The sequence below is a fragment of the Eptesicus fuscus genome, chromosome 20, assembly GCF_027574615.1.
Source record: "Eptesicus fuscus isolate TK198812 chromosome 20, DD_ASM_mEF_20220401, whole genome shotgun sequence".
In the NCBI taxonomy this organism is placed as follows: Eukaryota; Metazoa; Chordata; class Mammalia; order Chiroptera; family Vespertilionidae; genus Eptesicus; species Eptesicus fuscus.
In genome coordinates this window covers 46,889,995-46,903,515 of record NC_072492.1, presented here as the reverse complement: position 1 = coordinate 46,903,515, position 13,521 = coordinate 46,889,995, and the positions used below count along the sequence as shown (strand labels likewise).

The 13,521-nt window shown below is 54.1% G+C and overlaps 1 protein-coding gene across 3 annotated transcripts in view; it reads left to right on the top strand.

Moving 5' to 3' along the window:
- The first annotated feature begins 1,994 nt into the window (after positions 1-1,994).
- SLC39A11 (solute carrier family 39 member 11) overlaps positions 1,995-13,521 on the top strand; it is a 178,155-nt gene continuing 166,628 nt past the window's right edge. For all 3 annotated transcript variants that reach the window (XM_054709625.1, XM_054709624.1, XM_054709623.1), the window contains exons 1-3: positions 1,995-2,077; positions 4,570-4,688; positions 9,821-9,859. In XM_054709625.1, the coding sequence (XP_054565600.1) occupies positions 4,581-4,688; positions 9,821-9,859 (147 nt within the window). In that variant the 5' untranslated portion in view covers positions 1,995-2,077; positions 4,570-4,580. The remainder of the gene's footprint in view (positions 2,078-4,569; positions 4,689-9,820; positions 9,860-13,521) is intronic.

The following is a 13,521-nucleotide window of genomic DNA, read 5'->3' as shown; positions in this document are numbered from 1 at the left end:
ATCGGTGGTTGAGGGGCCACCTCCCTGCCTTCTCTTCTGTACTTGGGGGGGCTTCCCTCCCCGCCATCCTGCCCTCTGTGGGTTCCGGGGAGAGGAAGCCTGCCTCCTCCCGTGTTCCCTGGGGCCTCTTAGGATCTTGGCCGGCCCCTAAAGATCCCCTGCTTTTTGGAGGTCTCACCCCGGCGTGCACCCAGCATGTTAAAACACTCTCTCGTGCCCCATCCAGTCCTTCCCCCTCCCATACAAATAATCAGATTTTAATAATTTTGCTTTTGAAATTATTTGGCTCTAAGCTTGTTTAATTTACGATTGGCTGCGTTTCTTGGCCATGATTATGCAAACTAAGGAGTTCCCTTGAAGTGAGAAAAGCTAAGCCTCAGATTGTTTTCCGAACACAATTAAATTTTTATGAATACCGAAGTCAACAATTAACAAGGTCTAATAGGCATTGAGTTAAACATTTATTAATTTAAATTGCTACAGCTTTTTTTTTTTTTTTTTTTAGTCCAAGATCCAATATTTTTTATCGTTTTCAATTCATAATCATTTCGTGGGCCCCTGGAAAACCGGAAACCCCAGGTACTGGTCCGCTGGTTTCTGATGCCTGAGGGGGCCCTGCTTTCTTCCTTGCCTAGTGGCTCCTTCCCACTAGGAATTGGAATTCCTCCTTCCCAAATCCTCGGCTCCCCCAGCAGGTGTCTGCTGCGTCTGTCCCTCCCAGGGCTGGCAGTACCCAAATCCGCAGACTGGGTAGCTTGTACCCAACAGAAATTTCTCACGGCAGCCACAGCTGGCCAGCACAGCCGGTTTGGCTCTCTCCCAGGCCTGACCGGCTCCTGAGGGCAGAGAGCACCCGACGGTCCCCACGCCATCATCCTGACGCAGTGTATGGATGTGGCGCCATCATCAGTGTGAACCACTGGACAAAAGAGGCCCGCTTCTATTGGACCCTCCGGTCATGACCACTGTGATCAGGGGCCATACTTCTGCCCACGTTACCCGCTGGTAGGGCCATCAGGGAAAACACAGGATGCCACGCTCAATCCGAATTTCTCCTGAACAGCAAATATGACCTGTTATTTAGCACAGTATGTCCCAAATACTGCACAGCACACACGGACAGGAAAACATTATTGGTTGTTGATCTGAATGCAAATTTAACCAAGCATCCCGTTTTGATTTTTGGCTCAATCTAGCAGCGGTGCCCTTTTTATAGAAGGCTCTGAGAGCAACGCTCTTGACCTGGAGCCCTGGTTCTCAGAGTGACCCTAGTTCGGAACAGAGAGTCTCGGGACGCACCCACACTTCCAGAACCGGAGCCTCTCAGGGTGCTAGCTCTCTGCGTGGTGGTTCTTTGTTAAATGTCTTTTTATTGATTTCAGAGAGGAAGGGAGAGAGATAAACATCAATGATGAGAGAATCATTGATCGGCTGCCTCCTGCAAGTCCCCTACTGGGGATCAAGCCCACAACCGGGGCATGTGCCCTGACCAGGAATCTAACCAGATCCTGGTTCATAGGTCGATGCTCAACCACTGAGCCTTGCCCGGTGGCTAGCTCTCTTCATTTTGGCATCGCTCCTGGTGACTCTGCTGGGAGCTGTGGTTTGAGGGCCAGGGACCTAGAGAATGATGCTGATGGTGGGAGATCCCAGCCTCCCCCCTCCTCCTTCCCCTCCCTCCACCCCCACCCCTCAGACCCTCTCCCACACATTTGATCTGCTCCCTCAGGGCATGGGACTCCGCTGTGACACACGTGATGTCAGGGATGTTCCAGAGCCTGTTGCTTTGGGATTCTGTGGCTTCCGGCAAGATGGCAGTGGCCTGTGCTGCAGAATGCTCTTGGCGCTCGGCCTCAGGGCTCTGCTCCAGCCGCCCGATCTGTTCCCGAGCCTGCAGGAGGCCGTGAACCAGAGAATCTATTCTTCCGGCGGGACCTGCCAGTCACGGCGGCGGGGCGGGGCCTGGCGGCGCGGCCACGTGTGCGGGAGGGAAGCAGGAAGTGACTCGGGCGGCGGAGCCGGCGAGCAGCGCGGCGGGGCCGATGGCAGTGGAGTGGGGGCGTGAGAGGGCCGCGTAGTGAGTCGGCTTTTCCCTCCTTCGGCGCCCGCGGGCGGGGGCCGGGGCCGTCGGGGCCGGCGCGCGGGACTCGGCAGGGCCCCACGGAGTTTGGAAGGGAGCGCCCTGGGGTCCGGAGGGGCTGCAGGGAAGCAGGGCGGCTTCGGCAGGTGGCAGAGGAGGGAGAAGGGGGCCGGCGGGAGGGTGTGGACCTGCCTCCCTGGGCCGGTGGTTCTCCAGGACCCTCCTCAGCCGGCTTCACGGCGGGGACCCTGCAGCCGGTGGGGTCCCCGCAGTCCTGGGAGCCCAAGGGGCGGTGATCCCGGCTGCTCGGTGCCCCTTGCACCGCCCCGGAGGTCAGCGCACCTCCTGAACTTGACCGGGACTCTGGGGTTGTGCATTTCCCACCCGTTCCCCGGGGTCAGCTGCTCCGCGGACCGCACTGTCCCACAGTCACAGCAGCCAAACCGAGTCATTTCTGTGGACCGCCCTGTGGAGTCCGCCCTGTGTGCACTTCCCGAAGTGCCCGTTCCACGCTGCAGCCTGGCCAGCATCCTGCAGCCCACCCTCGGAAGCAGGGCACCAAGAGGGAGAGAAGGAAAGAAATCCCGGGTCAGCCCAACCCTCACCCTGACTGTAGCGGAGTGCACACCCATGGGGTGGTGTTGGCACCTTTCAAGTTGGGGTGGGCAGAGAAGACCGACCCCCCCCTCCCCCCCTTGCAATCTAATCAAGGTTCATGTATTAGCATCCAGCTCCCAGGAAGACCGAGCCCCATTGTGGAAGCTGCGTTTGAGGGGCCGGGGGCCGACACGCCCTGTCCCCAGTGTTCCTGGTCCACCTGCTGGAGAAACAAACTCTTTGTTCCCTTTGGACTCCGTGGGCCTGGCCAGGCCCTCCCAGGGCAGGAGAATCACTTCCTCAACTCTGGGTCTCGAAGTTGTTCCATTTTCTTTTTCTTTCTGTGGTGCAGTCGCTAGCCTGAGTTCCATGGAGACTGGGGACACAGCCTGGATCTATAGGTGCTGACTTAGAGGTTTCCTGGCACCGGTTTCCTCACCTGGGCTCACCTGGACCCACACCTTCCTGGGTCTGAATCCTGGTTATGCTGCTGAGCCCCGTGGCCTAAGGGCCCCTGACACCCCCCCGTCAGGGTTTCCTTTCTGGTCAGCAGAGAGAGGCGGCCGCGTCTTTGGCCCCGGGTTGCGGGGCCTGGCAGCCGAGCCCAGTGGGGCCGAGCCCAGCCGTGTGGGAGCCGGCAGACCAGGAGGAGCTGAATGGGCCCTTTGAGACGAGGCGGCTGGGCCCCGATGTTTGTGTACAGAACACAGGGCTTTTCAGCACGTGGGTTTCTCCGCCTGTAACTTTCCACAGCGAGAGTCCGAGCAGTTCCCTGTCCCCTCAGAGCTGGGACTGACCACACGCTCAAGTCGAGAGGAGGCTCCTTCCCTTCCGTCCCTCGGTGGGCAGCGGCGTAACCGCAGCTGCGGCGGTTGGCCGGGGGCCGTGTCACGTATAGCTCCCTTTCCCGGTCCTCACTGCGTGTCCTCTCAAGATAAGCTTGTCCAAGGTGCCGTAAATAATTCGGCAAGCGTTTTTTCGGGTGCCAGAGAGCCTTATGTTCAGGGATACCAAATGTGGAAAAGCATCATCCCTGTTCTCAGGCAGCTAATGATGTGAAAGGTGAAGGAGGCACCCAAGATGCGTGCAGGGACGGGAGTGGAGGGGATCGCCACGCGTGGAATCGAAGTTGGCAGTAGGTGGGCAACCGAGGGTACCCTGGATGCGATGGCTGGAGGTTGGGAAAGAAGGGATTCTGGGAAGGAGCCATGTGAAGAGGGACTTGGGGCAGGACCATGGGGGCTTGTCCCAGGTGCCGTCAGTAATTCGGTTGAGCTGGTGCCCATCCAGGGCACACTGGTGATGGCAGCGCAGGCTTGAATTGTCGGTGGGCTCGTTGGAGGTCAGTCGGTGGAGTATGCCCTTGGCAGGCCACGGGAGCTCCCATGGGGAGCTGTGGAAGGTTGGATCAGGGCTTAGTGGATGACTTTCTAGAAGGAACCTGAGCTAGTCACCTGTATTTGGAGAAGAGAGAACCGATGATTCTAATCAAGGTACACGCAGACCCGCCTCAACCATGGGCCTACGGACCCCACGCCTGGGGCCCAGACTTCCTGGGAGCTGGATGGTGATACATGAACTTGATTAGATTGCAGGGGCAGGAGGAGCAGGCAGGATGGGCGGGAAGGCTGCCCTTCCTCCAGCTCATAATCCACATTCTTGGAGCTTCTTCCCGGGACCTATTTCCCAGGGTCGTCACCCCTTTCATGGTCTCCTCGGTGTCCCCACTTCTCTCCTCCCAGAGTAGGATGATTTCACGGAGGGATGCGTGGTGGACAGGTGCACACACCAACCCAGGCACGCCAGCTCAGGTGGAGGGGGTCCGAGCTCAGAACACGGGCGAGTCACCGGAAGGGACTGTGGGCACTGACCTGTCGCTCCTCTGCACACAGCCGTGTCCAGCATGCTCCGAGGCCACAGCGCCGTGTTCCAGGCCTTGCTGGGGACCCTCTTCACCTGGGGGCTGACGGCAGCCGGGGCGGCTCTCGTGTTCATATTCTCTAGCGGGCAGGTGAGTTGTCCTGTGTGGGTTCTGGGCGTTGGTGGGACTCTCGGCAGGCTCTGGAGCGCCTGCGCCCGCACAGCAGGGTGGCCACGCCTCCAGGTTGTGGGTGAGGCTCGTTCTCTCATGGCCCTCCTTGTCCCTCCCAGGCCTGGGGAGCAGGTGACCCCGCATCACTTGCTTCTCCCCGCTGACTCACGGGAGGGGGGAGCGAGAGGCCAGGGATTCAGCCTCCTGGAGCCCCTGGCCGATTTCTGTCCTTCATCAGTTCCTCCCAGGCCTGGGGCAGGTGGCCAGTAGGTGGGGGGTCGCGGGGGGGGTGGGGGTGGGGGGAAAGTAACTGCCCTGCCCTGTGGCCTTGAGTTATCTGGGATGCTTGGAGAGACCGTGGGGAGAGGAAGGGTACCTGTCCCCTCTCTTTCTTACTCCAAATCCAGGGCTCCTCATTCCCTCCGCCACCCCCTTTGGGATAAATACACTCAGAGCCGCCTCACCGTGGGCCTACAGACCCCACGCCTGTCCACCCCACCCCCACCCGTTTTTATTCAGCCTTATGCCCCTACCCACTCATGCACCCCTGTATCCCCTGTACCTTGACATCTGTCCCTCTCCTTACCTTCCATCCCTCTTACACTCCCACCCCTCTACACATACCCCTTTCACTGCACCCTCACCCAGAACCCACTCCCCGCTCCCCCCCCCTCCAATTCCACATGCCCCACCTCTCTCCTCCCCAGCCCATGCCCACCTCCTGGGCCTGAATTCCTTACCCTTCTTCACCCCTCTACTCCCTCCAACCCTCTACTCCCTCTTCGCCCAGAGCCATCCACAGATCACTTGATGACTGCAATCTTCGAAATTGTAGGCGTGCTAAGGCGCCAGTGATCTCAGATCTAGTTAAACTCACTGTGAGGCGATCTGGAAACCAAACCGTGTCTGGGAAGTTGGCGAGCAAGTCACGGTGGTGTCAGAGACCAGTTCAGCAGGTATTGATGTCAGCGATAAGATCAGACCTCCCCCTGCGCCGCTCCTCCTCCCTCCCCAGGGAGGCCTGGAGGCCGGCACACAGCCTGGCTCCCAGGTCACTGTCCACAGGTAGTGAAACATTCGAAAGCCAGAAAGCCAGGGGCCAGAGGACAGGGAACCAGGTTACCTGACCCCTCCCGGTCCTGCTCCTGGGCCCCCTGGGGCAGAGCAGCCCAGGTTGTCACTCTACCAGTTCCTTTTGCTTTGAGAAGCTGAGACCTGAGATGCTCTCACTGGGTCTCGCTGGCCATCGGGGTCCGAGTTCCATGCAGCACTGCGATGAGTAGGACCTCGCAGCCCCGCGTGGCCTGGGCCAACGCCGTGGGGCTCTTCAGAAGTGGGGAGCCATCTCAGAGGGGCCCCTTCCTCTTGGGAGCTGGTCAGGAGGAGGAATTGCTGAGACCTTTCCCGGTGCGGAGGCATATAGGCCGTCCCCCAAGACCACCCACCCGTCCGCTGACTCACTAGAAGGACCCACAGGGCTCGGCATGTAGTTGTCCCCGTGGCTAACGCTCCGGGAAAGGACACTCAGCAGGCTCAGCGAGGGAAAGGCAGGCAGACTCTGGAGACCTGCATGCACAGGCTGCTGCTGCCCTGCCCTGCGGTGGCCCTTCCCCAGGACCATTTCGCTGAGTCTAGCCAGGGACGCCCATTAGAGACTCGGGTGCCTTTTAATATGTATATTTACTGATCTTAGAGAGAAAGATAGAGGGAGAGATAGAAACATCAATGATGTGAGAGAATCATTGATCGGCTGCCTCCTGCCCGCCTCCTGCACTGGGGATCGAGCCTGCAACCCGGGCATGTGCCCTGACACAGGAATCTGAACCCTGACTCCTGGTTCATAGGTCGATGCTCAACCACTGAGCCGTGCTGGCCGGCAGACTCAGGTTCTTATTGGGCACTGGCCACCGCTACTATCAGAATCTCAGACTTGCAGAAGGAAGCAGGTGTCCCGCAGAAGTCGCTGGGCGTGTAAAACAGGCACCGTGACCCACCCTCAGGGTTAGGAGACGGAGGGTGTCCTGCTGACCCTTCTGCACAGGAGGTGTGCGTGAGAAGCGTGGAGGGGCACGGCCTGGGGAGACAAAGGCCACATTAGGTGTGCGTCCACAGAGTGCACTCCGTGCTCCTGCGCAAACCCCCGTTTTCACTCAACCGACTTGGGGGTGCGGTGAGGGTCACTTGAGATAAGAGACATTCAGACACCAGCCTCTGTTATCAACATTGGTGTAGCTTCACTCAGCATTTGTTTTCCTGACTTAAAAAAAAAAGTTTTACTTCTAGAAAACTTGTCAAATATAGAAAAGCTTAAAGAAATACTTTAGAAAGTTTCTAATCGTACTTCGTGTGCCGCGCCAGCACAGCCAAGGGCTCGGCGAGCCTGAGGGAGGGCTGGCAAAGGATGAAGAAAAGACAGACAGAGAATAAGCTGGGTCTAGGTGGATCTTCTGTGCCTGGCTGAGACCACAGAACAGATCCAGACTGCAAGCTGAGCCTTTATTTTATAGTCAGAGGTAAACAAGGTAGTGGTCACCATAGTTACAATGTTCTTGTGAGTTTCACTTGTTTTGGCAGCACTTGCTGCACCTCCCACAGCCCATTAGCTACCCAGAAAGGATCTAGGGAGCAGAATAAGGTCAAGCTTAATTATGCTAAGAGGGCTGTGCCCTCTAAGCGGGGACTTGTTTGCGGCTTTGCCAGCAGGTCAGTCCGAGGCTTAACCCTATAACCGCTCCCTACACTTCGTAGAAAGGAAAAGACGTATTTGCTCAAATTGGTTCGGTTGTATTTGAGTATGCCTAAGTGATATACGTGTCTATTTTCTTTAAGGAAATAGGGATCACATTGTATATAATGTTTTACAACCAGCTTTTCTCACTTGACGTCATAGCATTCCTCATATCCCTAAGTGTTTTTTTGATGACTTTCATTATTTGGATTACTTAAATGGCTGTGTGGTATCCCGTCATAAAGATGTGCTGCAATTCATTTATCCAGTCCTCAACTGCGGGCCCATTAGGTTAGGTCCCTTTTTCCTTGCTTTTAGAAAGAGTGTTGTGATGAACACAAATCTTTGAGCACATGTGACTAGTTGCTTGAAGTAAATATCTAGAAGTGGGATAACAGGCTTATTGACCTTAAAGAAGTGTGATGTTTCTCCTTTGAAGACCCAGATGAATGCTGCTAGCATGCGTGCCCCTGGCTTCTTTATCACGTCTGTTCCCCTAACGTCTTCATTGGCTCTGTCTGGCTTGGTCGCATGAGTTGGTTAGGTTAACTTGGTTCGTGTCACGGAGTTGCCTACAGTGAAGAATGTCGTCTGTATGCTCACTGGGGTCCAAGCCTTCCACCCGCCCCATAGTCACCCAGAGCGACGACGAGGCTGCTCGTGGCTGGAGATGACCGACCCGACGGCTCCTGTTACCCGGTCCTAATGGGAATCTTACCGGTCAGATGAGTAACACCTCAACATGCCTGTAACGTGTTCACATGGCTGTACATTATATCCCTAATTTAGGCCACTTCTTTTTCTTTTTTCTTTTTTCTTTTTCTTTTTTGTTAATCCTCACCTGAGAATATTTTTTCATTGATTTTCAGAGAGTGGAAGGGAGAGGGAGAGACAGAGAGAGAGAAACATCGATGTGAGAGAGACACATTGATTGGTTGCCTCTCGAACGGTCGGTGATCAAACTGCAACCAAAGTACGTGCCCTTGATCGAAATCGAACCCAGGACCCTTCAGTCTGCGGGCTGATGCTCTATCCATTGAGCCAAACCGGCTAGGGCAAGGTTCCCCTTTCATCACAACCTACACCCCAACCTCCAGTGAAAGGCAGTCCCTCTCCTGGCCTCCAACTGCAGAGTTGTTTTCTCGGTTTTGCTACATTATATAAACGGAGTGGTCATATGCTGTATTTTTTCCGTGTATAGGATGCTGTTTTTTTCTAAAATCGTTAGACTGAAAATCTAGGAGCGTCTTATACGCGGAAGTCAGCCGAGGTGCATAGCTGCCCAGACCTTGTCAAACAGGCTTCCTCCAATCACGAGCCTTATTGTTACTGACGTCAGCTGATGCCGTAATTGGAGGTGGAGGAGGAGAGTGTGCAGATGCAACAGGGACCGGAGCGTTCTGACCCCATAAAGATGTCAAAAAATAAAAAGATAAATACCAGTAAGCGATTGTCTTACTCTGCAAAATTCAAACTGAATGCAATCAGCTGTGCATAAGAGCATGGAAATAGAGCTGCGGAGACAATTTGGACCTCCTCCCACTGAGTGTATGACCAGACGGTGGAGAAAACAGGAAGAACAACTCTTTAAGATGCCAAAAAAGAAGGCCTTAAGAGGAAAACCAGCAACATGTTTAATTAAAATATTGATTTCTTAATTTTGGGTTGGAAACGTGGGGGGGGGCGTCCTATACACGGAAAAATACGGTACATGGTATGTACTCCTGGTGTCCGGCTGATTTCACCCCATTTATTTCCCGGTTTCCTGGCTGTCCCTGACTGATGGTGCACTCCATCCATATGTATTCTGTGTGTGTTCTCGTTGCCGTATGGTATCCTGTTGTATGAATATATCCTAATGATGTACCCACTTGGGTAGTTTCTAGTGTCCGGCTCTCACAAACAGCGCTGGCAGGAGCGTTTCTGTACACATGCTTGGTGACTTCGAGTGCGTGTTCCTGTTAGGCAGTGACTCAGGAATGGCACCGCTGGGTCACGTGGTCACTGCCAGCGGCTGTGCCAGTGTGTACCCCCACCGGCAGCGTGTCTGCATGCTCCTCGTCCACGCTTGTCAATTTCCCTCTTTGAGGCCAGCGGCTCCCTAAAGGCTCACAGTCACGATTCACAGAGAAAGTCAGAGGCAGCACGTGGGCCGGTGCAAGCGGGCCGCCCTGAAGGAAGACTCTGATTGGCTGTGGGATGGATGGGAGGGTAAACATTTCCCCCAGCTGATTTCTGGCCCATTTTATAAAGGCTCGGATGCCGGTGGACTTGATCCAGGTGTGGCCCGGTCTTGATTCATGTGGCCCTCTTAGGGTTTATGGTTCCCCGTCGTCCCAGGAATTATCCCTTAGAAACTGAAACGTCCTGTTTTCATTTGCAGAGGCGGATCCTGGATGGAAGTCTTGGCTTCGCTGCGGGGGTAAGTGGCATGTTACAGGAGGAATGTAAATTGAGGCGCGTTGACTGACATTTCTCTGCTGACGGGTTGTTCCGGTCTCTCCCCGTGTGACCAGGATGCATCTCTGAAGTCCGGGTGCTAGGGGCTCCCTCTTATCACCAACCCAGTTTATTCCCAGTGTGTATTTAGGGCCCCGCCTCTCTTTAGACAGCGAGAGAAGCTGGTTGGGCAGCTGGCCGGGGACTTGTAAAACAAGATAGCATTTAGGAAGGGCCTAGCACGGCTTTGTGGGCACTAATTAAACTTCTCTTTCTCTCCTCCTCTTCCCCTGTGAAAGACCTTTTGACAAAGACATTTTCAAACATGTAGAAAAGTGGAGAGAATTCTATGATGCACGCCAGGTACCCGCCAGCCAGCTTCAGTCATTATTGACATTTCGCTGATCTCATTTCGTCTGTCTTCCCCCAACTTTCTTGGGAGGTGTGGGAATAGTTTGTAACAGCGAATCCCAGACAAGTAACAGCACCTGTAAATTCAGTACGCCCAGAATGCCTTGTATTTCTTTAAAAATATATTTTTATTGATTTCATAGAGGAAGGGAGAGGGAGAGAGAGAGAGAGGAACATCCATGATGAGACAGAACCATGTACCGGCTGCCTCCTGCACCCCCCCAGACTGGGGTTTGAGCCCACAACCCAGGCAGGTGCCTTCACTGGGAATCAAACCCTGACCTCCTGGTTCTTAGGTCGACACACTCAACCCCTGAGCCACACTGTCCAGGCTGCCTTGTATTTTTGTAAGCACAGTCACCAAGGCTTTAACAATAATTCCTTACTGTAATCCGACACCCAGCCCACATTCCTGCCAGCCCAGCCGAGCCCCGAGTGAGACCTAGAGGCTGGATGAATTGGGATTCCGATTTCCGGGCCTGAGCATGCCATGGCGGTGCTGTGTCCTCCAGCCCTGGGAGTCCCATCACAAGGCGTGTGACCTGCGGTTTCCCCTTTGGTTGATCGGGATGTAGCCCTTTCTCCTGTTTCAATAGTCCTGTGATCTGCAAACACCCCGCCCCCCCCCCGCGCTCTCCCCCCACCTTCAGAGGTCCTCTGAGTCAGCAGCTCCGTTGAGGGCACGTGGAGAAACGCCCAGAGTTACACAGGTGCCCCCAGAGTGTTAACAGAGTCCGCTCCGGGTCCTCGGCTCCCGGTTTTGGCCTCTTTCTCAGCGCTGCCCGGCCAGAGAGGCCCTGACTGACGGCTGGCGCTCCCTTCCCAGGCCTCCTTGCTCAGTCGCCCTCTCCCATTTCACAAAAGAAAGACACGTCCTCGCCTGATTTCCGTGTCTCTGGGTAGCACGGTCTCCACACAGAAACAGGGACCCCGAGGGCTGGCGAGGAGAAAGCGGGGGATGCTGTCGCTGATCACTGCCCGCAGGTCCTGGAGCAGTTCAGCTGCCGTCCTGCCCTTTGATGTGAGTCTAATCCAATTGTTAGCAGAGAGGCCCTTAAAGGCAATGTCCATGATCGGCCACAATGAGATTTGGGGCTGTAACTTGGAAGGAGTTCAGAGAACAAAATGACATTATTATAACAAAATATCTACTTTCCCCATCTTCCGTTAAATAAAGGATAAGACAAAGTAAACTAGAAATAAATTGATGCCTGACTGTCTTCTTATAGCAAAGACTACTTAGTATTTATCCACGTGTAGAGGAACAGTTGAAAAAAACAACAGCAAGAAAAAAGTCTCATCCGGGAAAATGTGCATTTCCAAGCATATTTTACTTTAATAATGATACATCATGTATTATATTGTGGTTATGAATCTGTCCTCTAATGGTGGTAATGGTAACTCAATCCAGGAAATTGTTATTTTAGCAGCTAGAACCCTTAGGCTCACAGGAAATTTTAAAAAAAAGGAATTGAAATGTATGTAAATATATTGAAGAGAGGTGTGATAAAGACCTCAATAATAGACTCTCTAGCCTAAAATCTGAGTTGCTCGAGGGTAAAAGTCTGTGGGGAAATGTAATTAACTCCAAGCCAGAGGAAATGACGCAAATTTTTCGCCTTTTGAAGAGCGCGCCTGTGCATTCGGTGCGTGTAGAGTAGAACCCACGGGCAGGAACCCGCACGGAACGGAAGCGTACAGCTCCGTCGGTATGGATTTTTAGGGGGATCACAGCGGGAGTCAAGTCCCGGTGCTGTTTAGATACAGATGAATGGCTGGTCAAACAGTTTTGTGTAAACACACCAATATTTATGCCCCAGAAATCATGTCCTTTGCAATTCCATAAACATAGATGAAGGCCTTTTAAATGTCAATTTCAGGTGAGGGACGGGGGTACCTAGCTTGTCAACATCCTTGCAGGGGCCACACCGACGGTCTCTGTTCTGTGCTGTCTTCATGCCTCTGCCCAGGCACCCAGGGGTCCTGTTCTGCGTCGCTCTTTTAGGCCAGAGACCCTCTAAGGTTCTCGTGGCCAAAGACATAAAACAGAAGGAAACAAAGAAACAAAACCAGAAAGCAATTGTCTTCAGGACATGGAGGAACGAATTTGGGAGCAATAAAGCTCAAACACTTAAGGTGTGGCTTCCTTCAAACCGTCATCAGACCAGTGTGTCACTGTGTTCACTTAACTGTGAGCATCTAAAAGAGTTTTTTTTATTTTTCTTCTCCAATCCTTACCTGAGGATATGTTTAGAGAGAGGAAGGGGAGAGAGAGAGAGAGAGACAGAGAGAGAGAGAGAGAGAGAGAGAGAGAGAGAGAGAGAGAGAAACATCGATGTGAAAGAGAAACATCAGTTGTCTCCCATGTGTGCCCTGATCGGGGATTGAACCCGCAACCTTCTGGTGTATGGACGATGGTCCAACCAAATGAGCCACCCGGCCAGGGCTAAACTAGTTTTACTTTTGATTTTTAAAGTAGTTGGTGGGCGCGGGGGGGGGGGGGGGGGGGGGGGAATAGAGATTCTGAAAGTTTATTTATGTGTTTTTAAAAAACTCAGAATAGGAGTCATTTCTTTTTCTAAAATGGACCTTGAATGGGAGCTAGTCGCACAGAGGAGCTCCTGGCAGGTCCCGGATGCACAGAGGAAAGTCGGAGTGCGATGTGGAGGCAGCTGGGGTCGGACTCGGGACGCCTCAGAGGCCCTGGCGATGGGCGTGGGTTCTCATAGATGCTTCTCGAGCTCGGGAAAGGCGGCGGGGCCCAGGTGGCCCGGGCTATGACGGCTGCGTGTGCTCCTCATGGAATCATGTGTGTTCATTGTAGCTACTCTGTGGGGCAGAACAGCGGTTCTCAACCGGGCGCGATGTTGCTCCCCAGGGGACAGTTGGCACGTTGGGTTGTCACAACTGGCGTCTCGTGGGTAGAGACCAGGGATGCTGCTGAACACCCCACGATACACAGGACCTCCCCTGCCCCGCCCCCCCCAAAGAATCATCCAGCTCCTAGTGTGAGTGTGCCAAGCTGAGGAGCCCTGGTCTAGAGCATTCCGACGTATCATCTCCAGTCAGTGTGGCATGTCTAAAAATTCAGGTGTTTTCCACGTTTAAAAGAAGAAGAAGAAGAAAGCCCCTCGCTTCCCAGAGGTCAGCAGTGTTACCCGAGCATGCTCCTTGGAGAGTTTTTATTATTCACTTACAGCGCGTCAGGGCAGCTCACCGTGCCACGGTGCCCGG